We start from the raw sequence: 27129 nt of genomic DNA, 5'->3' as shown, positions 1-27129 counted from the left end.
TACACACATATATATCTTTATCCACTCATTGGTAGATGGACACTTGGGCTGTTTCCATTATTTATAGTAGCACCATCTACAATAGCCAAATTACCAAACTGTCATCTCTGAAAACAGCTAGCAAGTCAGCATTATTTGTGGGTTTCTGTGTCTTGTTTTTGGGATTCCCCTAAAACTATGACATATATTAAACAGTTAAATGGGGGTGGGGAGAGCAAGGAGCGGGTGGTCTACAGAATTGAAAATGTGTGAACATTTTTCTCATACTATTGGAGTTTTTATATCTTGGCCAGGCACTGTCTGAAATAAATTTTAAAAATCCAGGTTTATTTTTCTTAGGAGTTAGTAAAAGTCTTATAATACCTTCTGGGTTGCATACTTCAGTTGGATTCCAAGGGGTCAGGTCTCTCCCTGTCAATAACACAGGACATAGACAGAATGGATCGTACGAGCCGTAGAAAGAGTGATGGATTATATAGAACGTGTCTTTATAGGATACACAAGAAAGAATGACACCAACATCATCTTACAGGCCTTTTGTTTGCTATGCAATTATGCCCTTTCCTCCCTTCCTCCGCTGGGTACTACTCAGTGCCTAGCTCTGGCTTAAATTTTAAAGGCAGTAATTAAGCCCAAGAACCTTCTAGTGCCAAAACTGTTCTGCAGTGCTGTTAGTGTGCTGTAAATCACCGTGTTCTCCCCATGGGGCTCCTTCCCAGAAGCTGTCAGAGTCAACTCCATGTTTATGGGAGAGTCTCTCGACGCTTTATACTCATTGAGATAAAATTAAGTCAAAGAGCATTCAGTTAAAATGGCAGGGTAATTAAATCAGCGGGCCTGGGTCCCTCCGTTTAAACTGCATCAAAGACTTTGAACTAGAGGAATGAAGATGTCAGAGCCGTGCTCTTGCTGAATGCAGGGAGATCACAGGTATGAGGTTGCTGATGAAGTCATCACAGAGGCCGGGAGACTTGCTCTCCCTTCTGTGAGGCTCCAAAAATGCGTGAGCGTTGAGAGGCCCCCGAGTCATCCCACAGACCGGGCCAGGAGGCTGGTGCATCCACGCGGTAACACGCAGCTCTGACACCTGGTCGGACACGCAGGAAGGAGAGAACAGATGTAGTCTGTGGCCTCCGGGGCTTTACAGGTTAGTAGGGAAGCCAAGTCAACAAGCAAGGGTGCGTTGAACAGAAAAGATGCCATAGGAATGATGCTTGGCTGTAGTGGTATGAATTAGAGAAAATTTGAAGCTGTGACATTTTGATAGCCAAGAGAGACCGCATAAAGCATCCAGTCCTGCGTCCGAGGCTCGTCTCAGTGGCTCTGCTGGGAGATTCCAGCCATGTTCCCCTCCACGGTGGCCAGGAGAGGCGAACATGGCTGGGAGGGGAAATGTCCTGTCCTCATGTTACATGGAAAGAATTTGATTTGTAATCGATCAGTTCCCATTGTCGGCCCAGTTGCATCCCCATGCAGCTCTACCTACACCCGTGTGGGGATTCCATTGATGGGCTCAGCCGATAGTGTTATTCTGGGAGTGCCCACACCATCCCCCACTAGTCCTATGGTGGCCCAGGAGATGGGCCGCCCTGCATCCATGAACCACCCATTCCAACCTTCCTCCTGGGGTCCACCTCTTCCACCTTCCTATTCCAACCTTCCGCCTGGGGTCCACCTCTTCCAAATGGCCTTCCTGGACCAGCAGCTTCCCATATGGCCCGAAGTGGGCCACATTCAGCTCTCCCAGCCTGGGTCGATTGTTCTGCTTATCCACTGACTTTGTCATTGGAACACATGCTCTTTGAGAATCCATGTCTTTCATTTTTCACGCAGCGCATACTTTGAGAGTGTCAAGCGAGAGTAGATGTTTACCATGTTGAAATTAAACAATGAGTCCCTCCCTTATCCCAATGAGATAAGTGATCTCTGAATTATATTCTTTAGCATATTTCAGAAGTGCGCACTTCACTACATTTCAATTTACACCTTCTATCCACTTGCATAAGTTTAATTCTGAACAATCCACCAAAAATTTACCAAGACTCCCCTTTCAATTATCTGAACTTTCACTTTCATATACCTTATGTCTATTTGAAGGCAGTTCCCTGTTTTCACGCATTTTAAGCATTACAGAGATGGAGTAGACAAGAAATCTATGGAATATCCTGATGGACTCTTCCGTACATGAGCTAAGTTTCTATAAAACTCCATCACCCTCCTCTCCATTAATCCTTGCTGGTAACTGGCTCTGCATCACTCAGAAGGCACATGGAAAAAAAAAAAGAAGAAGGCACATGGAGTCTCCTTGGCTGTAAGTCAAGTACTGATTTAATATCTGGGATCTCCCTGATTCTGGTGCCTTTGTAACTGTTGCTTATAACTACTTTTGGAGGAAACCTTTGAGGATCACACTTACCCCAAGGCACATTTTCCCTTCCCAGGGAATTAAAGACTTGTTTGTCCCCAAGGACAGGGTCACTTGGCTCACCCCAGCCCTTTAAGCATTGCCTCTGGAGTACAATTCCAGTCTCGGCGTCTTGCCTGTCTCCACACTTCAGAAACTTCCCCGAGGCTGACATTCCATCTCTATAAATACCATGTGATTCATTTTCACTAGGAAATGGGTAGCTGAAAAGCAAAAGGTTCTAACTTCATATGGAGAGAAATTAAGACTTACACCAAACTTTATAGGAAACAGCAACAAGATGGAATTTGTAATCACAAGAAAAAAATAAAGAAAGCTTGCACAAAAAAAAAAAAAAAAAAAAAAGAAAGCTTGCACACACTGAATACGTAGTCAACCGGAGACATACATGCTTGTCCTAAACATGGCGATTCCAGGTTACTCATGAGAGAGTAATCTAGAAAGGAAGTCATCAATGCCCACAAGATTTGGACATTTCCCTACAGATCTTTGATGAGATTTCTCACATCCTTATTGGTGTGAGCTTTCCCTTCTTTGTATCCTTTCACTATGAGAGAATCCAATGAGCAGTGAAATTAATAAGGCAAGGTCTTAGGAGATGGGAAGATGAGTAAGCTCTTTTAATAACCAAGAGTTGACTGAAGACATTGATCTTGCAGCAATTGTCTTAAGAATGAGAACCAGATGAATATTAAAAACTCTGATCCTAAGTGCTCTTGAAATAGGTGTAAACCTCTGCAGGTCAGGTCTGTGTGCTGTGCTTACTATATCCCTCATAACATCATACATTTCCCACTTTTTTAAGTAGAGCACATTCACCAAAGTCTTGTTGGATAAAGTGGAAATTAATACTATCATCACAGCTGGCATTGGATTACCATGCCATATTCCACAGATAAGCACAAGGAGACACTATCTTATTAAGGTAATATCAAAATTGTAAAAATATGGGGCCCCTGGGTGGCTCAGTGGATGAGCATCTGCCTTTGGCTCAGGTCATGATTCTGGGGTCCTGGGATCGAGTCTTACATCAGGCTCACGGCAGGCAGCCTGCTTCTCCCTCTGCCTGTGTCTCTGCCTCTGTGTCTCTCATGAATAAATAAATATGATCTTTAAAAAATAGATTTTAAAAATACTTCTGGTAGAGCTAAATGTTTCTATTTCTCTAGGACCAGGATTACTATGTACAATAATAGGCTAAAGACAGAAGAGAAAAAAAAAAATCCCTGACGTAAAGAAGACTTAGCATTACAGTAAAAGAGCAGTGTTCAGTAAAGTGCATGGACATTTAAAAAGATTTATGCCATTGGTTACCAGAGCATTTTGATATTTCCTGATGGTGCTTTATGTAAAAACTGAACTTTAAAAAAATTTTATAATTCATCTTAAACCTAATTTTGTGCATTCGTTATTAACTGAGAAGTGTGCAACTGTGATAAAATAGCTTGCTAACAGTAGCTACCAAGGGATTACACAAACTCCATTGTATTAGGCAGTTGTTCTTTTGCATATTTCATTTACTCAAAGGGAAAATATTATAATTTGTAATTTCCATATTGCCAGATTATTGTGCACTCTCCAATGATTACTCTCTCTATTTGTTTGGAATCTGTCAATTTCTGCACAATTTAATAAGACAATGTGACTTCCCAAACACCAGAAGAGTCTCAGAGGGCTGCATTTCAATTCGAAATTGAAAAAGACTACAGTCCCTTCCCAGGAACAGGAGCTCAGCATTACCATTTGTTAAACCCCTTCCATTGCTCTGCATTCCCCCCTCCTGCCCCGAAGCTTAACTATTTGATTTCATCTTGCAACTGTACAATTGCCAAGAATATGCTCTTAAAGATTATTTTAATGCTGAAGTAAGAAATCCAGGAGACACAATTATTATAGGTTTCCCCTATGTTGCGATTGCATTACCGATGCGCACAGATTTTACGTGGAGATGAAGTGCACTGACTCTCTTGCAAAGACTCCAAAACAATTTCCACAGCGTTTAACATCCCAACTGTATAAACAGTTTCAAAAATTATGAAGTCGAAGAAATTCCATTTGGCCTTTGCCTGCATGTTGTCCACACTTAACGTTCTCCGCAGCTGCCTTTCAGCCCAGAAACCAAGATGTTCTGAGACCACGACGCTGCTTTCACGTCGGCCCATTACATTTTGCTTTGCTTCATCAAGTTGTTCGTCAAAGAGGCTTTGCAATTAGTTTCCATGTTGTGTCAGTCATGAAAATCTGTTTGATTCCACCCAGTCAGCAAGTATTTATTGAATGCCTGGTTGGAGTCGGGTGCTGAAAATACTTTTTTTTTTTTTTTTTTTTTTGCAATGTGCTGAGCTGCTGGCTTCCTGGAGTCTTTCTGGCTTCTTTCAAGTCTCCGCTCTTCAAGCCAGAGGGCAGAGATAGACAGGGCTTTGGTTAACTTCAGTTTTATACCCGTTAGAAGTGTGACTCAGCCATTTGTCTGTGTTCAACATGATGCCTAGGCACTGTACATCTACAGCCTGTGGTAAAAATTATAAATATATTCAAATTTAGAAGCAATTCATTAGATAGAATCTACATGCCAGAAGCATGATTTTCTGTAAGGGACAATATATATCATAGAGGTCAAGTGGAAGACCATGAACGCTAGACTCAAGCCCCTGATCTCTTGGTACTAGTTAAGGACCATGAACCAGTTTCTTCAATTTCTGTACATCTCCATTTGCTCAACTGTAACGTGAAAATAACAATAGAAAATGTTTCCCAAGGCTGTTGTGAGGATTAAATGAAATAATACTTCTAATGCTCGGAGGTGACAGCAGATCTAGATGCCCTGGGGGCTCACTTGGGTGCTTAGGCAGAGGGCTGGCTCTGGGGGTCAAGTTAGCTCAGCAGAAGAGGCGCTGATTTAATTGTTCACCTCTGAAGGCTCCCCTTTCTAAAAAAGGGCCATTCCTCCAATCCAGGGAGCTTCCACTGCCACCTGGTCGCATAGATCTGCTGGATCCCAGAACTATAAATATGTGGAACACCTTTAGGCAGTGCTTCCTTTGTTTCTTAAACATTGACCAGAGTATACCATCCATTCATGCCTGGTCCACACTGTAGGTTGATAAGTCAGGAAATGGTGTGAGTTCTAATTCCTCTTTGCTTATAAATCATCTCCTCTCCATAAGCTCTACTTTATATTTGTGCCTCAGCATGACAGTGGTGTGTGCCCATCATCTTGTTAGCCAACAAGAAGTCAGCATAGATCCTGGCCCACATTAAAGGTTCAGATGTTCTGATGACATCATTGATGATGATGATGATGACAATAAGGTTGTTTCAACTCTGGGAACTAACATCTTAGTTCTGAGTTAGAGGATTGAGCTGCCATCTATATGATGTGTGAAATTCAAACACACTTGGAAAATTTAAGCATATTCAATTTTGCTGGAGTTGTGAGCAAAGTTACCAATTATGTTTTTTAAATTTTATTTATTTGCGAGACACACACAGAGAGAGAGAGAGTGTGTGTGTAGGGGAGGGGCAGAGAGAGAGGGAGAGAAGCAGACTCTTGCTGAGCATGGAACCCCACATGGGGCTTGATCCCATGACTCTGAGATCATGACCTGAGCTGAAATGAAGAGTCAGACACTTAACCAACTGCACCACCCAGGGGCCCCTAAAAACTATTATTTTTTAAAAAAACAAATGATCAGTATTGATCTTTGTAAAGTGAAAAGGGTACCCTATATTCTTACTAAAATTATATTGGATTAGAAATTGGAGACTAGGTTCTAGCCTTAGATCTTCCTATATCTGACTTTTTCTGTTAGAACGTATATGCCCTGAGGTCAAGGATTATGCTTCTAAATGTTCATGCCCAAGAGAGTTCACAATATATTGTGAGCATTTTTAATATATTGAGCAAATGAATAAAGAAATGAATCTCCCCATGACTAATCTCAACCCACGATGATCTTTCCATTCTATGAAGTCTCTCCTCCTCAGACAGTGCACACCCCAAAATCAAGCATCGGACGACAAAACATCTTATGTTATTTTCCAATTCTTTCATGTATGTGGCTGTCTCATTTCTCTAAACTTTAAAACCCTCAAGATTATCTGAACTCCGTTTTCCAAATCAGACACTACATAGTAATTCATTCCTAAGTGAATTTTTTTAAAACATTGCTTGAGCGCTGGGACCTAAGCTAGATTCTGGAGATCCATCTGACAAGGAACAAGAGGCAATGCCTGCCTTCAAGAAATTCTCAGTGCAGTGAGGAAGAGCAGTCAGGAGCCAGGACCTCAAATACTGTGGATATAGGTGAGCCCAGGGTTCCGTGGGAACGTGAAGAAGGGACACATATCCTGGGCTGCATATCCCAGGGTCGTTGTCTGACCTGGATGATATAATAAATACAAACCAGCTGGCACATCGTGTCTGCTCCACAAATGCTAATTCACATCACGCTCTCCTTCCTTTACACCAATCCTTACTGCAAATATCTCCATTACTAGAACATAAATTAAGCTGTTCTCTTTACAGATGCTAATTTTAAGAGCCCTGGTAGATGTGACCATTGTAACACATTTAGCCTAGAAATAACCCGCATTGTATTAACTACACTGTATGCATCTCAACACGATCTGATCGCTCTGAAAAGGGAGTGAAAACAACTCTCTATGAAAGGGTCCGCTTACTGATCCAGACAGAGGCTCTGGTTCCTCTAGCTCGTGATTCCTGGAAGCATGGGTGAGAGCATTCAAAGTCTCAGAGAGACTCGAGTTCTAATCCTGACACTCTTGACACCTCACCTTTCTGGTTGTGCTCAAACAAATTCCTTCCTCAAACCTTCTCATCTGTAAATGGTGGGTGGTGGCGGTGAGGGTGGTGATGAGGTTGGAGAGTACCACCTCAAAGAGGTGCTCTGATGATTCAGTAAGATCATTCTTATTGTAAATGTAAATATAGAGATCTCGGATTGCTTATTCATTCAGTAGATATTAACTGAGCACCTACTGTGTACTGGCTTCTTAATACAGCAGAAGAGACAAAGGAGTCCAAGTTACCCGTCCTCGTGGAGCTGGCACGTTTGTGGGGGAGTCCGAAGATGAATGGGCTCAGCACATACAATTTGGAATATGCTGGAGAGTGATACGAAGCAGGAAGGAACAGGGAACGAAGCAGGAAGAGGAACAGGGAGCAGAGGATGTCAGGTGGGGCAGCTCTCCAAGCCCCACGGGGGAGAGGCTGGCTCAGGGGAACACGTGCTCCATCCCAGCTGTTTCCCTGGTACACATTTCTGTCCCACTTCTGCAGAATTGGAATCCAAGTGACTCCAAGAAGAAATATAAATGGGCAATAAACATATGAGAAGCCAAAGTACTTTGATATTCAAAGAATACAAGCTGGAGAATCAGGAGCTGCTATTTCTTTTTCTCATCTGACAAAAATTAAAGGCGTCTGCACGTTGCGAGCAAGAGTACCCCAAAAGGATGACGCTCCTGTACGGTTGATCAGAATATCAGTCAGGACAACCTGCTGGAAGGCATTAGCCTAGTTAGTATGCATATCTTCTGATGTAATGGTTTTACCTAGAAATATATCCTAGGGGAATAAAAAATAAGAGAACTAAATATTTCCTACATTTTCATGCTTATGATAGTTTTACTATAACTATAGACATTAAGCCAGAATAAATTCAGGCAGAATTAAAGACTGGAATGTTAAAAATATTAAAAAGTGTCTGTGGAGAAAAGTGAGAGGATGTTCACTGACTCAGTGTTTACAACACAGAAAATTAGAAACAACCAAAATATCTATCACAGGGTATTGCTAAAATAAACTGCAGCCTAGCTGTGTATAAAAACATTATTAGAAAGGGAAAAAAATTAAAAATTGACATTATTATGTATAAAAACTCATGGGATGATATGTAAGAAATGCAAATATGTGTAAATATGTCATCTATATTGATGTTTGCATAAAAGACGGGAAAAACATAAAACAAATGGCCTATCATCCTTGGGGTTAGAAGTCCTCGCTCCCATTTTATGGCAGCAACCGAGGCCAGGACATGTGGATTTCAGGACACCCCCAAGACCACGCAGCCGGCACCCCCCCAGCAGCCGGCAGTGGGGGAAACGCTCTGGGGATATTCAGCAGTTGTTGACGGATGCTGGCAGAGACACGAACAAGCTTGGGAAGCATTTCTTTAAAACTGAAAAGGATGCAAAAGGAGGAATCAGGTCAAATTATTCCCCACCAGGATCTTGTTTGGCTGCAAGAGATGAAAGAGAATCCTTGCTCTTTGTTCTCCTAGGCCACGGGCCACCGTGGGCAACTGAACCAACTGAGCCCCAGTTCCCCCATGGTGGTGTAGTGGTAACTCGGCCACCAAATACGTTGAATATTCCCATGTGGAATCTGTTGTCATTCAGAGTGTGATCCTCCACCGTCCAGGCTAACAGGCCCCCTCAAAGCGGGCTGTGCAAAATGCCCTTAGCGGTAGCAACCGCATTTGAGCAGGGGGCTCCCATGTTCCACTTTGAACATTACACCCTCTTGTGTCATCAAGCATCTGATGAGAAACAACTGTGGAAAACAAAGTCGTCCTTTCATGGCGACAGGTCCTTACTCAAGATGCAAAAGTAGATTCTTCTAGGTCCTCTGCTGGCAAGGTCGCCCCAGGGGGGATGCTTGTATTGGGAAAAGAACCAACGTTGGGTATTGGTGACCAGATCTGCATAAGGGAGGGGGTGGGGAGGGGACCCAGCAGCAGCCACTAACATGTTCATTCATTAATGCAAATGACAATTAACTCTAATCACACCCGCAGGTGTGACTACTCCAAGGCTTCATCTCAAGCTGGGCTTTCTCCAAGATGTGTTGGCCACAGTGTTCTCCAATTTCTTTTTCTTCGGGGTGGGGGGCGATCCACACTTTGAATTAATTTCTTCAGAACTATTTGATTATTAATAATATTAACCTTTTGTCGTAAGACTACATATGCTTTTTTAAAACTTTGCTGATTGTGTCTGCCAAAACCACACTTGTTATTTATTTTTTTTAAGATTTTTAAAAGAGACATAGGCAGAGACACAGGCAGAGGGAGAAGCACGCTCCCTGTGGGGAGCCCGATGAGGAACCCCAGGACCCCAGGATCATGACCTGAGCCAAAGGTAGATGCTCAACCACTGAGCCACTCAGGTGTCCCCATGCTTGTTATTTTATTCTTTTGGTGCTCTATAAACACTACCTTTCATGCCAATATTCTCCCATTTTGGTGACTTTAATTATGCTAACGTCCCAATCTTTAATTCTTCTTGGATTTATTTTTGACTTAATATCTATAGGTATAAGTAAAGATGTTATAAGGATGCAAATGGACATAGTATCCCAGTAAATAAAAATGCAGGCATTTATATAACAGTCTATTAGTTTCAAACATCTGTACATACGATCTCTTAATCCTCACAACAGTTTGGGATTTAATTCAGTATCCTTATTTGTAGAAGAAAAAAATTAGACTCATAATGGAAAAAAAGATTAACTTCCCCTTCCAGCCATGAGGGAGGAGCAGGATATTGACTTAGCCTCCCACCACAAGCAATTAGAAGATAACACACAGGAAACAATTATTTTCAGAAGTAGGAATCATAGAAAACAAAGCGACCCCTGTGATCACACACACTTTCCACTGGAAGCACCTTCTAGACTGACTTCCAGTGACTGGGATCCCGGTCTTCCCAGGGCTGCCCTGGTTTGTGCCCCCGGATACCCCTCCCTCCCAGCCCAACTGGAATAATTGTTCCCTCCCCCAAAGGAGGGACTTGAATTCAAACAATGACCCAAGTGGAGAGTCCAGAGATCAGAGGTCAGGGAGATCTAGAAGGGCTAGGATTTATGGAGTTGAGTAACTGAGAGCGGGGAGTGATGCAGAGAAGCTTCCAGAAATCTGCAGAGAATCCCCTGGAGTCTTTGACTGATTCCAGCCTCTGCCTGTGTGTGGGTTTGCTCCAGTTTTTAGCAACCAGAGTGGAGAGGCGTCTTTGCAAATATGCAGCACTTGGTAGAGACCACAGGAGGGGTCATAGCTTGGAAGTGAAGCCAATGTAGTCACAGAGTCATAACCCACCCGGAAAGGGCTCATCTATCAGCCTCAAAAGGACAAAGAAGTGCATCCTAGGCAGGAGGAAAGCATCCGGGAGCCAGAAAGCCCCTACTTTCTACCTGCTAGAAATCCGTGTCATTTCCAATCTGTAACCTGTCTGCACCCCATGGCCATATCTCTGCAAGTTCCCCACACCCTGGCTCTTCTCGGGCACCTTGGCGAGCTCCTCGTTCTCTCAGGGGAAGGCCCAGCCCGTCCCAATGTCTAGAAAGCTCCCCAGGCAGCTCTTGGCTACTTCATTCCTCCTGTCGGAATAATTTCCACCCCTTCCTGGTCAACCCAGACTGATTTTATGGTATTGATTATCTTGCTCTACCCTGTAGTTTTGTCCTTGTTCATGTATCCATAAAAATATTTGGTTTAATTTTCATGACTGCCTGTTTTTGGATTTTTATAGAAGCAGAGTCATAAAGCATCTGTTCTGTTGACTGTGGCTTCTTTCACTAGATGTTGGTCTTTAAATATTCATTCACACTTTTGCATATGTGGCCGTAGAAGATCCATTTTTCTCGTTCTGTGGTCAATTGATTCATCCATTTTACTAATGACAAGCGCTTGGGTTATCGGGGGCCGCTACGAACAATGCTTCTACGAACATTCAGCATATATTGACGTCCACAACAATGCATTTCTGGGGGCATGTTTCTACTGGCCAGTTATCCCGTTTACTCTCCACGACAACCGAGCGATCCCAAGTTTGCAGATAATGAAGCAAGGGCACACATTTGGGTTAAGTTACCCAAATTACAGAATCAGGACTCACGTCTAGACAGCCTGACTGCCCAGATGCTTAACCACTGCTCTCTAGCGCCCCCCCCCCCCATGTCCATCTCCCACTAGACAGTCTCAGAAGGGTGACTACTGTAGGCACCTCATTGCTTACAGTGATGCCACAGGGTCTGGCACGTAGTACAAAACGTCTGCCGACCGAATGACTGGATGCTGTTCCATACACTTCATAGGAAAAATGAACTAAAAAAAAAAAAAAAAAACTTTTGCTTGTCCTTTGGCCTTAAAAAAATGTATATTTTTTTCCTTTGGGACATAAATCATTCCGAACTACGTTATTTGCTATTTTAAAACATAGAACCACAGCAATGCCATATTTTTTTACAGCTTATTACCAGATGCCATAGTTCAGGCTGCCAGGCACTTTAAAATACAAGGAAAACATTCAGGAGATAAGAGAATAAACAACATATGCAGTTACGCTACCTAGCCTTTGAGTTTCTATCAGAACCCTCCAAGGATCAGACCCAAAGCAAGGATCTCTAAAACTCATTGTGTCTTCTGATTTCCTCTGATTGTCTCTCCCTTGTTCATGAGACCCAAGTATTATTCTATTCTATTTCATGCTTGACGCCTAATACGTAGTAGATGCTCAATTGGTAAGTGAATCTCACCTCCGGCTTACAGCCACGGGCTTGTGTTGGCTCCTTTGGAGCAGCTGGCCCATAATATAATTTTGAAGTGTACCTTAGATTTTGCTCCAAGTGAAATTCCCATTCATTTTGTGGAGTTCTCAAATCCTAGATCTGTTCTCTGAAAGTGAATGATTTAACCTTGGCACTTTAGGCTTCTCATCTATAAAGTGGCATCTAATAATGCCTGAATCTTCACTGAACTGCATGGCCTAAGTCAGGTTATTTATGTAGCACCTAGGACAGAGTCTGACACACTGTAGGTATGGATCATCATGGCATTCCCATTCCCATCTTACAGGCACAGAAACGGAAAAGCATATGGTGGGTTAATTAACCCAACTCGAGTCATCCAATCAGAGCAGGACAAGTCTGCAGGTTAGACCTCTGGATAGTCGGCCTCTTTCTCCCGGATGGGAATGGACCCCACCTGAGCCAGGAAAAACAAAGCAAAGACCCCCAAAGCAAAAACACATATACACATAGACATCCTTACACAGTAAAACGATGCTGTGAGGACTTTCATTTTGACTTTGAATGGTTACGAGTAAACTTTCAGTTGAGTAAGGATGAATTCTGATGTGTTTTAACTACTGTTGAAATAGATCAAAATTTGAGTGTCTTTAAAAAAGTGATAAAAAAAAAATCTAGGTAAATGTCTCACATTATTATCGAATGTAGCTCCCAGGTGGCTGCCTCTGTGTTAAGGACTCTGCAGGCCTGAGCGAGGCAGAGATCCTGACCTGGTGGCTCAGAACACAGCTATAGACATTTTCTTTAGCCGTCACCATCCTTCAAATGTTTCCATTTATTGACCCATTGAACAATTTGGGAATTTTATGGAAATATCTGGATTTCCAGTTGCCCTTGACAAATGAGAAGACAAGGCAACAGCTGGCCACAGACCTACTGACGGGCCCTTCTCAAACGGCTATGTCCCCTCCAGCTCCCTGTACTCATTTTTGATTCCTGGCTGACCCCTGGAGGCATCTGAATTTTCAATCCCATGTTAAGGTCAGTAACAGGGCCGGGGCTTTGTACAGGGTTCCGAAGAGCAATATAAACATCACCTGGCTTCTAAGTTACGGCCTGAACCCCCTTGTATGCACATCAGACTGTGATTTCTGCAAATGGCCTACCTCCTTCCTAGGTGGCTTCTGCCCTTTTGTGAGCATCTAGCTCAGTGCTGCTCAGTTCCCTAGTGGATGTAGCACCGTGTGTCTGCTTAATTGGTATGAGGCATTTTTGTTCTAGGATTTAATGTCCTCTTAGGGTTTTTTATAAGAATGGTTAGCTTCACATGTGCCAAAATGTCTTCCTTTTGGCTCATTCACAGGGATGACTGGGACAGCACATTTATATTTACCATTTATATTTTAAGGCTGCCCTATTTTAGGTGGGTCAGTGGATAAGTGGCACACAGCACAAATGTCTATGTTTCAACAGTGTCAACAGTCCATCGTTCAGGCCAACAGAGGGGAGAGACTGGTACCACTTTGGTCAAATTGTGGTAGGTAAGTATTATCAGTGGGGAGTGCAGAATAAAACTGACTGTTCTCACCTTCACGACACTCCAGCGTCACGCCTCTCAGCTACAGGGATTTGTGACAAGTCACACGGGATAATGTGCAAGGCAGTTTTTTCAAACCATTTGTAGAAAAATTGAGGTTTGACTAGGACTTAAACTATGCAGAAGAGACATTTAGAAATGTCAACTAGCTGAGCATTTTGGGAATCATAACTTCAACGAACCCCATGTTAATATGACTTTTCATATGGGCAAGAATCTCATTTATAAATAGCCCGAATGATGCAAAATTCCATTTCATCCTCAAAACATGCTCTCCTACCACCTGCTGCTTGGAAGATTTCTTTTTTTTTTTTTTTTAAAGGTAATAATGAAGAGACTTTGAGCCAAGATGGCTTTTATGGAGAGTGACACCATGACCTCCCTGAAAGACTTCCAAAGGACATGAGTAAATAAATAATCGCACTGTATCCTGGACAGGAAGACTCAACAGAATAAAAGAGGTCAATGCTCTCCGAGTGTTCCCATAAATTTAATATGATTCTGCTCAGTATCCCAACAGAGTGTTCTGTGGAATTCAACAAGTCATGTCTAAGATTCATGATGAAGAGTAAGACTTAGAATAGCCAAGACCGTCTGAAATAAGAAGAGTAACATAGGGACATCTCCCTTTCTAAGTATCAAGGATTATTACAAAGCTGTAATACTTAGTGTGGTAATGACACAGGGACAGACAAACAGACCAATGCAACAAAACATGGGGGCCAGACATAGTCCCAAACATACACGTAAACTCAAAACATGGCACAGGTGGAACAGCAGGTCCGTGGAAAAAGAAGAAATTCCCTGGCAGTTAGAACAGAGAAATTTAGCCATCGCCCTCCTTCCCTGACCGTACAGTTTCCACACTCCTCAGACTGGCGAGACTTCCAAACGCTGCCAAGTCTCGGTGAGGGTGTGGAACAGGCATGAAGCTCACACAGCAGGAGTGTGAACCAGGGTGACCCCTTTGGAGAACACGGGGAATATCAACCCCCCCCCAAATATTCTGGAGGGGGTGAAGAAAGTAAAACATACTAGCTTTTAGAAGAAAATAAAAGAGACCATCCAAATGTCTTCAGAGTAGAAGAGGTTTCTTAAACAAGGGGATAAAAGCAAGAATTGTAAAGGAAAAGAACTGGTAGGTTGGGGTGCATTAAAAAAATCACCTCTGAATACAAGGGGCCAAGTGACAGGACAAAGTGGAGAGACAGATCTACGATGCAAGCAATTGATACGGGGTTAATGTCAAGAAGTATTTTAGAAAATGCTTGTAGTTTGGAGAAAAAGAGGTGGAGGATGGAGGGATGGAGGATAAGCATCTGTACAGGCTGTGAGCAGGCGACTGGCAAGACGGAAAACACAAATGGCCAGCAAGCATCCGCGAAGATGCTAACGTGCGCCAGGAATCACAGAAATGCAAATGGAAACTAGTTACTTTAACACTCACCAGAGGAGCAATGATTCAAAACTCTGCCAAGGGTGGGCAAGGGTGCGGGGCAGGGACGGCTCGCAAACTCCTGGCAGGAGGGCAACCTAGAAACGGCCTCCTATCCTGTGAAGGTGAAAAGGGAGCAGGGTCCGTGGTCATCAATGCCACTTGGAGAGACCATCTGTGGAGACACTGCTGCGCGTGTGCATGATAGAAACTGTACAAAAATGCTCGTGACAGCCTCCTTTGAAACAGAAAAGCAGAGCATCGAGGTCCAGGAATAGGAGAGTGAGGAAGGGAATCATAACATTCAGTGGGGTTTATGGGGCAGTGAAAACAAACGAATTAGAGAAACAGCAGCACGAGTTACATCTCAGACGTGACACTGAACAAAAAGAGCAAGTCGCATTATGACACAAGGAGCCTAAAACTCATGAAAATATCGAAACCCCATAAAACAGGTGAGCGTTATCCTGGTCACATACAAATGAAGCAATGGCATGAAAATCCTGCCTGTGATTGGAGAATGCTGACGTCATGGCTGTGGTTGTGGTGGAGATAGAGTCGGGATGGAGACACAAGGGCGGCCGACTCCACCTCTAGGAGTTCATAAGATTTCTAAATCTGAAACAATGTATGGCAGAATGATAATTATTTATTGAGGCTGCCTGGGTGGCACACAAGTGCTTGTTATGTTGAATTCCTTAAAAAGTTATCAAAGCATCACAAAATATTAGATCCCTAAAAATACTGACTCCGCCCCAGGAAACAGGATGCCAGAAGAAACGGGTGTGAACCACTTGTAAGCGGCGTAGACTCGATTTCAACATCCTGCGACAACGGGGGATTTGAGGACTGCCCTTTCCTTTCCACGTTTTTCTATGATGCACACGTACTACTTTCAAAACCAGAAAGAACAGCTTGGATGTGGACTTCAACCCCGGGTCTTAAAGTAATGCAAAAAGGCTTCAAGTTGCGGAGAGCGGTCTCAGTGACACGAAGCTCGTAAGTTTCTCAGACTCCAGGATTACACTAGAATATTCGATCATTATTATGTGCACAGTGCGTAGGGGAGTCAGGACAGCTGCCGCCCGTCTCAGGCTAGTTCTGCTGCAGCTTTACTGGTGGATTCCCAGGCCGAGGGAAGGAGGGCGTGGAGGGGGGTGTGCAACGTGGAGCGGGGGAGTAGCGCATCCGATTGCCGGTTGTGATTTTTTGAGAAAGCCCAAGTGGTTTGTTAGAGGTACGGGATGTCTGGGGGAAGATGTACAGACCGCCACACGGAGGATGGCGGAGGAACCCACCTGCTTTCATTGATCCAAGTTTGCCCAGGGGGACGTGAACACCCAGCACTCCCAGGGCCCAGCTTCCAGTTCACGGGGAGGGGCCGCAGTCCACACAGCCCAGCCCTGGGCCTGCGTGTAGACACCCAAGGGGTGCAGGTTTTGGTGGATGCAGTGCTATGGGTGCTTGGGGCCAGCAGATGCCAAGCCTGTCCAGGGAAGTAAGTTCCTTCATCCAACACTGTCCATGTGTCATGCATGCATCCGCACGCTCCCCTGACCACCGACTCTCCTGGGCTTGGAACAACCAGAACTAGATGCTCTCGTCGTTTTCCCAGGAGAGAAAGTGTGGGTTCAATGTCCTACATGCTGGATTCTAGGCGATTGGGAGCCGCAGCCTGGCCCTGTTCCATAGACTGTGTCCATCCTATTCCCCCTCTGACTGCTTCCTCTGGGCGCCGAGGAGGACGCTCCGGCATTTCCATCTTGCTTACTGCAGGCCGAGCTCGAGGAAGCACACCAGGTAATGGCCAGTCTGGCCCAAGCTGTCCTTATCCGAATATTCAATCCCAAGTCACAGGTCAAATGCCCAGCATCCCGTCTCACAGCAGCACACGCTCTCCCGTCCTCGTCTCTTCCCACGTGAGCCCCCCGGCCTGTGCTAGCACGTGGGCCGCATCCCGCAATTCCTCCCTCCTGTGCGGGGACTGTCCCTCCGGGGTCAAGGTTTGTAATTCCCGGCGTGGGCTGACCTGAGACCCGTCCGGTTACTGCGGAAGCAGGGACGGGCCGGGAGGTCGTGATACTCGACGTCGTGAGAATGCTGTCCTGCGTCTGTCCGCGGGCCCAGGGAATGTCGGCCAGCGAAGAGGGGTTGGGGCGAATCAGGGTTCAAGGTTGTTGGCTCTCGTACTCGGTGGCCGCTTCCCGCGGTGCAGGTGCTCCCCCTCCGCGGTCAGGAGAAGCCACCGTCTGACGTTGCAGAAGGAAGCCTGTGGAGGCCGCATTCAGGCCCCTGCAGCACCGCGGCCTTAGGATCGGATCCCCGGCCGATTTTTCCACGGGTGATCTTTCCTGGTGGCTATATAAGACCAGAGTGTCTCTGAAAGCTGCCTCGATGCACCCACGCTGATAAACTGCCTTCCTAAGCCTGCCACCAACTCCCCCTTGCAAGGCCAGTCCTGCCCAGTGCCCCCCCACCAGCTCTTACCCACATCACCCTCCCTGCTCCCTGCCCCCCCACCCTAGTCAGCCGCAGCCAGGAGCCCCGTGATGTTGAGCAAACTGCGGGGATTTGCTGTCCCTGCTCATTAAGAGTGAGAGGGTCCCTATGGCTCTCAGATGGGCACCGATCGGATTCCCAGCTCCCATCTGGAGGGTCTGTTTTCTAGAAAACTTCTGGCACCAACTATCTCATTTGGGGTTCCAAAGATAACATAGTCTGAGGCGAGGCTTAAACACGCTAGTATTTCATCGTGGGATAAAATAACACGGCAACGGGAAGGAGGGGAAATGGAAATGAAAGCTGGGAGGCGGGGGTGGGGGGGCCGCAAATATAAGGTGGTGTGTGACCGGCTTGGCCTCTGCTTGAGAAAACGGATGGGGTCTCTCGGACAAGTTGGGGCATCTCTGGACAGGCCACCTGGGCCTGCATTTTCCTGCCAGTGCTCTCCCACCTCCTGCATTGACCCCAGCTGGCGCTCCGGGACCCTCCCTCCCCCGCCTGCGGGAAGTCACCACCCTTCTAGTCAACCGGCCATTTTTCGGGAAGCCGGGTCCTAAGAGGGGGAGCCTCTTAGGGGCCTAAGAGGGGGAGAGACAGAGGGGGGCCCAGCTCTCCAGGGTTTGATTGGGCCGCGTCTGGGTACCTGAGGCTCCCCCTGCGGTGGGCACCGTGGACACAACAGTTGTGGTCGCCCAGACGTGCCAATGAGTGGTCAAGGTCCCAGGAGTTGATGTGCCCAGAGGATCCAGGAGTCGGGCCCACCCAGACTCTTTGCTGAGAGCCACACAGTGTCTTGAACCCTCCTACCAACCAGGTGTAGGTACTACCTACCTTTGGCAGGAAAGAGAACTGGGGCTTCGTGTTACATACCTGGCAAGCAGGAGAACAAGTGTTTCAACCCAGGACTGTCGGAAAAGCGCAATAGTGCCTCTGTGAGCCAATGCCCTCCGTCTCCACCAGGCCTCTCTCTCTCTCTCTCTCTCTCTCTGCACAATGCACACCTCACTGTGCCACATTAGCCATTCCAAAACGCTTGAAGCAAAAGATGGCGATAACGGTTTCAAATCCAGCGGCTGGTGGGAAGGCGTGGTGGTCGTGCTAACTGAGCCGTCATCTGGCCTCAGAGGAACGCCAGGAGAGCTTTCTTCTCCGTTGAGTCCGCTGAACAGGAGACTTCCACACAACAAACGAGCTACTCCGGTTTGGGCCGACATCGCAGAAGCTCCTGATAAAATTATTCCCTGGAAAACCACTGCGGCCCATCTGTTCTTCTGATGCAGCACTTTCACCTCCCTGATTAAACGTCCTGTCTTCACACTGGAGCCACCCAAGGTCACGTCTGTGTAAACAGCATTTTTTATGTAGTCTTTGAACCTCCAGTGAGGGTGGCGTGGTCCCCGCAGCCTTGAAATAAAAGGGCAGCGCACCAAATCCCAGAACAAAGGGGAAGTAGCTTCTAGTGAACTGGAAGTTGAGAGGAGCCTTCCTAGAGGACAGAAGAATTAAAAGTAGGCTCTTGGTGGCCAAAGCCATCTTGAGAAATGTAAGGGGTTTTTTGTCTTTTTTTTTTTTTTTTTTTTGGCTTAAATTCATTCAGTTTAGAGATCTGGAAAAGTGTCCGGCTTCCACTTTATCTTATCATATATTGAGTCTTCACATTTCTTTGTCATCACAGATCTTCAAGCACAAATGGAAATACAATAATCTCATTTGCTCAGCCACGTAACCCTTGGCTTGTTTCCAGGATATTTTGAGAAAATGAACAATGGGCTTCCCACTTTTGTCTGCCATCTTGGGCTTTGTTTTTGGTACTGAAGATCCGCTGATGGAAAAATGCTTTTGTAATTCAGTACAGAACAAAACAAAAATTTCTATCTACAGAACCTGTCAGCAGGGGCAAAAGAATATATTTAAAGAGAAGTCGGACATTGCTGCTATAAATGTCCACAATAGCCAAACTGTGGAAGGAGCCTCGGTGTCCATTGAAAGACGAATGGATAAAGAAGCTGTGGTCTCTGTATACAATGGAATATTCCTCAGCCATTAGAAACGACAAATACCCACCATTTGCTTCAATGTGGATGGAACTGGAGGGTATTATGCTGAGTGAAATGAGTCAATCGGAGAAGGACAAACATTATATGGTCTCATTCATTTGGGGAATATAAATAATAGTGAAAGGGAATAAAGGGGAAAGGAGAAAAAATCAGTGGGAAATATCAGAAAGGGAGACAGAACATGGAAGACTCCTAACTGGGAAATGAACTAGGGGTGGTGGAAGGGGAGGAGGGCAGGGGGGTGGTGGTGAATGGGTGACGGGCACTGAGGGGGGCACTTGACGGGATGAGCACTGGGTGTTATTCTGTATGTTGGCAAATTGAACACCAATAAAAAATAAATTTATTATTAAAAAAATAAATAAAGAGAAGTCAGATGGTTAAAATGGGCCCGGATCGGGAGAAAGGAGAGTCGCCGTGTTCCTCCACCACCTTCCCCCGAATGCCCGTCCCGTGGGCCTTGGCTCGTCCCCGGAGCCTCGGGAACGCTGTCTGAGCGTGTCGTGGGAGATGGGGAGAAGCATGTCCCACCCGAGACAGAGACTGCATGGCTGGGCAGGGTGGCAAAGGCAGCTCTTGCTCTCCCGAGATGCCCAACGCCCACTGGCGACATGTGAAGGACAAGCGTACGTGTAAATACGGTTGAGTATGCTCCCCCAGACGGAGCGTGGTCATCCTCACGATGCACCAGGCAACCACGGAAGAAGCACCATCGCTGAGTGTGGGAGGCCCAGGGGTGATGTGTGTGTGGGATGTACTGCAGTGTTTTGGGAAGAAGAATAAACGCAGGTGCCATGAATAAAAAGCTCCAAGGCTGGCAGGTAACTCCAAAAGACTGCATGGGACCTTCAGAACCTACAAACGCATGCTCTGGCGCGTAGCAGGAAAAGAAAAACACAACAGAATGCAGACCCTCCATATAATATTTGTTAGTAACCTTACACAGAAAGACACAGACACCACCTTAGAACTTATTTTTACTTTATTAACAATGTGGCTTACAACTTTTTTTCAAGTAAAAAGGGTTTCTTTTCATTTAGAATAAAAATTAAAATATAACTCTGATATAGATTTTCATTTATTTACATGGAAACATATATACAGAATACAATCTTACAACAAACCAACATCATGCCCGTTTGTCCTGCACATCCCAAAAGTAAAAACACGGATTTTTCCTTTTACACACCGAACCATACACAAGATAGGAATCAAATTTCAATACCAACTACTCAAACTGGAATGCAAAAAACGGGAAAAGGGCTTCTGACATTCACGACTAGGGACAGTTGATGCTTCTGGATATCATGCTTGCTCCCATTGTGAACAACGAATGAGATGATTTTTTTCTTCTGTCATTAAAAAAAAAAAATTATCTCCAATTTCTCATCTTAAGCTGGTTTTCAGCAAATGCTGGTCCCAGAACTTTGCCTTCCCTTCGGGGTATGCGTCAGGCCCACCTGAAGCCGTGCCGTGGCTTGGCTGCATGACCGGACCTGCGTGCTTGCTGGTACGGAATCCTCGCCATTGAAAACCAGCCAGGACGGTGGCAAGACCACCGCTCAGGAAACCATCTGGGTTAGTACTCATCACTGGAACTAGAGGCGCTTCTGACCCACACCCGAAGCAGCCACCGTGTCAGCAAGTACAATTTTTAGATTAAGTGGATCAAAACCAGCACAATTTGATTTTATCGCATCCATGTTTTGGGCTACTTGTCAACCAACTCTAGTGATAAAAGCTAGAAGAACCAACTGAAATACTTAACCGAGTTAAAGGGACTAAAGCAATTTCCGGAAAACTCTTGAACAGAAAAGAACGGTAGGTAAATGAATAAGAGGATCACTAGTTCGTCATAGTTGCAAATAGAACTTTTCCTTGCTATTAGTTATTGCACCAAAAGACACGGGCAGTCTGTCTATCTCTTCCACAATTTCTTCCTTAAAGACTACAGGGACTTTAATTTACTATTGTTCCCTTCAAAAACAATTGCACACTCGATCACAGCTTTCTAAGGACAGAACAGAGTACTTGGATCCTAGGTTCACCATCTCAACCGAAAAGGCAACAATGTTACTCAAATCACAACAAAGATTTTAACGCTACGGCTTTTATAGATCTATGTACAGAAATAAACAGAAATGGGTGTTCTATGCAAGAAAGTATGAAAACCCCCAGTGCTTGCAAAATGAAAGGAGGGCGGCTCTTAGGAAGGCGTCTGGTCTAAGATAAAAGGCAAATCTCAGAACTTGCCCGCTGCAACACTCAATTTCTGAGAGACAAGTTAGGACACTCCGACTGAGCTTCAAACACCGATCCAAATCAGCCTCCCAGAGATGACAGCCGGGTGGGTGGGGGTCAGTGTCAAAGGTCTGAGTTATTTAAATTTATTGAGGAGCCAATCAAAGCAAACACAGGAAATAACTCTTTCAGATATGATCAAATAAGGTAAAGCAACCTAATGGCCGTGCAGCCCAAACACTGTGTGTGTGTGAGTTGACCTTTGATCAAATGGACCGAATTTTAAAAGTGATGGGTGAGTTCTCTGTACTATGCAACTGGAAGGGAACTGGTTTCCATTTTTCTTTTTTGGTTTATTTTTGAAAAGCAAAGAAGTTCGTTTGCAATGCCAGCCGTACCCTGTTCCTTTTAGGTTTTTTTTTTTTTTTTTTTTTTTTTTTTTTTTTTTTAAGGTTTATCCTCTTGTGGATGGGATACTTTCCCAATACAGTACAGATGCGGTCAAGAAGACAGGAGCTGGACAAGCTCCCGCAGTTTTGGGATGGGATTGCGTGATGACTCCCACCATTAAAGGCAAGGTGGTATTTCTGCCTCACACTGTACAGATGGCGAAGTGTCTACTTGGCTGGGAGAGCGGACACACGCTTCTCATCCAGCTCCAGGAGGTAACGCGTGGCAGGGTGCATCGAGGACCCAGGTAATCAGAGCACAGGACTTTGGTCCCAAAGTATCATCACAGAGACAGAGTGGAGGTTGTGGCATCTAGGGATGGAGGAAGTGGGCATCACTTGTTGGTGTTCCAGCCGACACATGTCTGGCCTGGGGCTGCGGTGGTACCCAGGGTAGGGCGTATAGAATCAGCATTTCCTGCCGTAAGAGACACAGTAACCACGGGGTAAAGGTTCCTTGGAAATCGGCCCTATTTATGAGACAGAAGCTGGTGGGGGGTGAATCCTACAGAGAAACAGACGCCACCTTCCCATTCCATAGCCAGGTTGCTACCCATGTGAAGTGCACCCACCAGCGCGAGTCCGCAGAGGGTCCAAGTTCAGGAGGATGCTGGTGACACTGACAGCAAAAGCATCTTCTGGGTCCTGGAAGGGTTCTTGGCTCTCAGAGGGCCAGGAGGTGGCACACACAGCTTCATGGGGGAGACCCCAGAGCTGGGCCCTCAGCCTCTGGCCCCAGCTACGTCTTCCTCCCTCACGAGAAAGTGGAAGGGGGTGAAGAGACCGACTGCCATACAGAAAAAGACTGAAGTTGGGGCGTCTTGGGTGCGCAGCCCCTTGGGAGGCAGGAAGCTTCGCCAGCAACGGTGGCCGCATCTCGCCCAGCCTGCCAGTGGGAGATCCTTCCAGATCCTCTGGGGGGCCGGGGGGCTCCAGAGATGCCTGCAACATATGCCTCCGTGATGTAGCACCTCCTTCTCTGTACCTCTACCAGGAAGGGCACAAGAAGGGGACACGCATCCTGTGAATACAGTGCCACGTCGCAGCCACCACAACCCTCTGCTCTTGTTCCAGGTACAACAGGAATAGCTCAGCTCAGAAAGGCCACGGTGAAGGATCCTAAGTGAGTCAGTGCAGGGAAGAAGCCAAAGATCTCAAAATGGGTGCCCTTTCCGACAGACTCCACCAGGCTGAGCGTTTAAGGCCAAAAGCATGTGGCTGAGGAGGCAGGGGTGGGAACCCGGGAGGAGACCAATGCTTCAGCCTAGGAGCTGGAAGCCCAACCGCAAGCCAAGGGCCAGTCAGCACGGATGCTCCCTACCTGGCCACCACACTGCCAGCGCCAGTGTAGGACACTGGTCCTTCCGTCACTGGTCCCCAGGCAAACCCACTTGCCAAACATTTAAAACATGGTAGAAATCAGCCAGGTGTGGGGGCGGAGTAAAAAGTTACCTGCAAAATAGGCTTCTTGTTTGCGTCTGTAACAGCAACACAGTGTGAGTAAAGGTCAGCATTAATAATCAAACTTTGCAAAATCTGACAGATAATCATGCCATAAAAATATAGCAGAAACGTGACAGCTAATAAGCCCACCACACGATGTCACTGCAGCTGCTGAGACTCTAATCAAGGAGGAGAGATCAAGATAATTACAGTACAAACGTAGCAGTAGGGCAGGCTCCCCTTCTGTGTCCCCTGAGGGACAATCCAAAGGTCTGCTTTCCTTGCGCCCATTTCCAAAGGCATTTGGGCCACTGACCACAACAGAGGAGAGCCATCCATTCGGGTTTCACTGAGTGCACTGGGTCCCTCACATGCAAACGCAGATGAAGTGACTGGTACAAAAACAAAACAAAACAAAATCCCAGCCAATTCTCAGAGCCTCAGGTCTCTCCACAGGTGACGCGACCAACGTAATGAGAACTGCCTGAGAAATGTCATCAGGAACCTCCAAACCAGTGTGGGCTACAGGAGACTGTAAACACAGTGGTGACATGAGTCTTCTTCACCTATTGTGTCTCATGCGGGCAGATCGGAACTCGCCTTTAGCAGGAGCAGGAGGTGGACAGGAACATCCAGAGTGATCCCGTCATCCAGGGTCACAGTTGGCCATCAGCCGGGCCTGCGGGAGAGCAGGGCTGGCCCAGGTTGCTGACGTGCTTCCCACCAGGAGTGTCCGCCTCCTCCATAGCAATCCCAGGGCCGGGCTGATGGAGCGCACTCAACGCCAGCCTCATCAAGAGACTCATTGCAGCGTCCTCCAAGGGGATGCGGCTGGTTTATTAAAAGCTTCCTGATGCCTTTCCCACTCTTCTCTGAAATTAAGCTTTTCTTTCGATACACAGCTCAGTATTTCCCAACAGACTAAAGGAATGACTCCCTAATCTGGTCACAATTAAATGAGAAAGTTAGCAGTGTGTGAAGTTCTCTAAGAGATTGCAAACGGAACCCTCTACAGGCTCTGGGGGTCCATCCCTCAGGAAGAACGGTCTCTCTGTGATGACATGCTGCCTGCCTTCATGCCCCCTGCTTCCTAAAAGGCACCTCTGACAGGTGATGCAGGTGTAGCCCATCCTTTCATTACCGCACCCTGGAACAAGTGCTTTGGGGAACTAAGTCGCCCCCAAGATCAAATTGCAGTGACACCCATGCGGCCATAGCCACATGTGCATCGTTACTAAAGAAGTGTTTGTAACAACCACAGCAGAATGACCAGCCGGGGGTCCTCCATGGGCACGTGGACAAAAGCCTTCCACTGTGCCTTAGTTTTCAAAGCAAAGGGGGCTGTGGTCGAAGAGAGCCCTTAGTGGGGAGCTGCCTGGTTTCCAGACAGAGCAAGGCGAGGCGTGGATGTACAAAGAGGCTCTTCCATTTTCCACGGCGCCCAACACTGTGTAGAAGCCACTGGGGTGGTCCTGGGCGTGCTTGCAAATGTGGCCATGTCAAACAGGCAGGAGCATGAGCAGGGCCCTCCCTGCTTCCCGCTTTTCAGTGCTACTTAGTGCATGTACCATCTCACAGTCCAGCAAAACGAAGCTGCGATCCCTAACCCTCCCGAGACGCTGCGTCACCGAGACCATGGATCGCTGCTACAGGGCAGTGTCAGTTGGCATACTGGGCGTAGAAAGCCACTTTCACTCTCTCGATCTGATGGCACAGCTTGATGGCGGGCCCCAGCTTCAGCTCCATGCACTCCTGCACCGTGGGGAGAGTCAGCAACAGGAGCGCTTGGCCGTCAATGTCCTGCCGGGAAACAAAGTCATGTTAGAGCCCAGACACTGTGCACCAAGGGAAGGCATTGCACATGGCAGGCTTCCTCTTGGGGGCCCAGGCCATGAGGGGCTGGTCTCCTCACCTTCAATTCACAGGAGTGCGTGGCAGCAATACCCACTTGACTTGGGGACTCTCATCTTTCTGGTTAATAAAAATCTTTCTCTCAGACAATACTGGCTACTCTGAAACTCACATGCCTTGGCTGGTGGGACGGAGAGGGGGACCAGGTGGGCTGCTGCAGGACCTCCTCCCTCCCAAGCTTACAGCCCCTGGCCCCTGGCCGGGACAGTGCCTCTAACCCCCATGCACCCCCGCCCTTCGTACATTCTGCTGTGACTCCCCTGTGAGCAGGAAAAGAGCTCTCTATGAAGAGGGGCAGCTCTCTCTTCTTGGACAGGGCCTGATGTTTCATCATCGAAACAAGATGCTAGAGAGATGGGCCACTACCCAGAGCAGTTCTCCCCTGAGGAAAACTCAGGTACTGACACACACACACAAAGGCACGCTTCTCCATCTGCACAGCTGCGTCTCCCAGAACGAGGTGTACAGGGTCTGCCTCCGGGTTTTGTCCTCGCTAGCCCTCTACAGCCATACAGCCATGCCCCGAGTCCGCATGGGGACTGTATCACTAGAGACTGTTACGCTGCAGCTGCTGCAGGAGGAAGAGACTATGGCTCACCCCAAAGCTTTAGGATCACCCCACTGGACACCTCGGCCTCTTCACCAGCTCGCTTCCTATAACCATATTTACATAGATGTTGTTTGAATGAAGACAAGACAGTCTTCACATTCCAAAGGAAGTAAGGGAAGGTTAGCGGTAAAGGCCAGTGGTAGAAGGAGAGCAGGAATCGAACCCAGCAAATGGGAATTTCTGCCATTTGGAGAAGCGGTGAACCCAGGGCTCCCACAAGCCACAGAGACGTGCCAGTCCTGCAACTGCACACAAGCACGTGAATCTCAGACATCATGCATCATGAATTACACAGAGCTTACGTTCTTAAAATTAGTGGTTTATCGAGCTGTCTTAAAGATACCAAAAGCAAAAAAAAAAAAGAAAAAAAAAACCCAAAATGGGTATAAATGTTGGCCTTCGGAGGACTAATGGTAGGAGCAAGCATAATTTAGCATATGATGTTTCAAAAGCCACCTCAAGGTGCTGATTATCCCTAATAAGTACAGCGGCAATAAGGACCAAGCCTTAGCTTTAAGAGTTCCGACATAAGTACAACTTAAACCATCCAGATTATGTGGGCTTGAGCCTTGATGTGCACAACGACAAGCGCTTGTCAACCAAGACCCACACTGGACCTTACTGAACCCCAAAGTGAGCCAATCAGTCCTGAATACATGCTGAAAGTAGGAGACAAACTAATAAAACTGTCAATGAGTTTTTGATGCTATGTTTGTTTTTTCTTTTTCTATAGTGTTTTTACAGGTTACTTTCTCTTCAGATCCCACCTCTAGGGCAAACTAGAGGAAGTGCTGAGAAACAGTGTTTTGCTCAAGGTCATGAACCAAACCATGGCACCTCCTGACCTGGGACCTGTCAGCTGACTCCACTTTCTGAGGCAAATCTGCCTAATATTTTATCAAAACTTGA

The 27129-nt window shown here is 46.3% G+C and overlaps 1 protein-coding gene across 6 annotated transcripts in view; it reads right to left on the bottom strand.

Annotated features, from left to right (window-relative positions):
- Nucleotides 1-20530: 20530 nt before the first annotated feature.
- The window catches only part of SFMBT2 (Scm like with four mbt domains 2), a 217060-nt gene continuing 210461 nt past the window's right edge, over nucleotides 20531-27129 (bottom strand). For all 6 annotated transcript variants that reach the window (XM_025445576.3, XM_025445580.3, XM_025445579.3 and 3 more), the window contains one exon: nucleotides 20531-25499. In XM_025445576.3, the coding sequence (XP_025301361.1) occupies nucleotides 25359-25499 (141 nt within the window). In that variant the 3' untranslated portion in view covers nucleotides 20531-25358. The remainder of the gene's footprint in view (nucleotides 25500-27129) is intronic.

The sequence above is a fragment of the Canis lupus genome, chromosome 2 (assembly GCF_003254725.2).
Source record: "Canis lupus dingo isolate Sandy chromosome 2, ASM325472v2, whole genome shotgun sequence".
NCBI classification, from domain to species: domain Eukaryota; kingdom Metazoa; phylum Chordata; class Mammalia; order Carnivora; family Canidae; genus Canis; species Canis lupus.
Note: the sequence above shows the minus strand (reverse complement) of the source record. Positions and strands in the feature narration are given on the sequence as shown.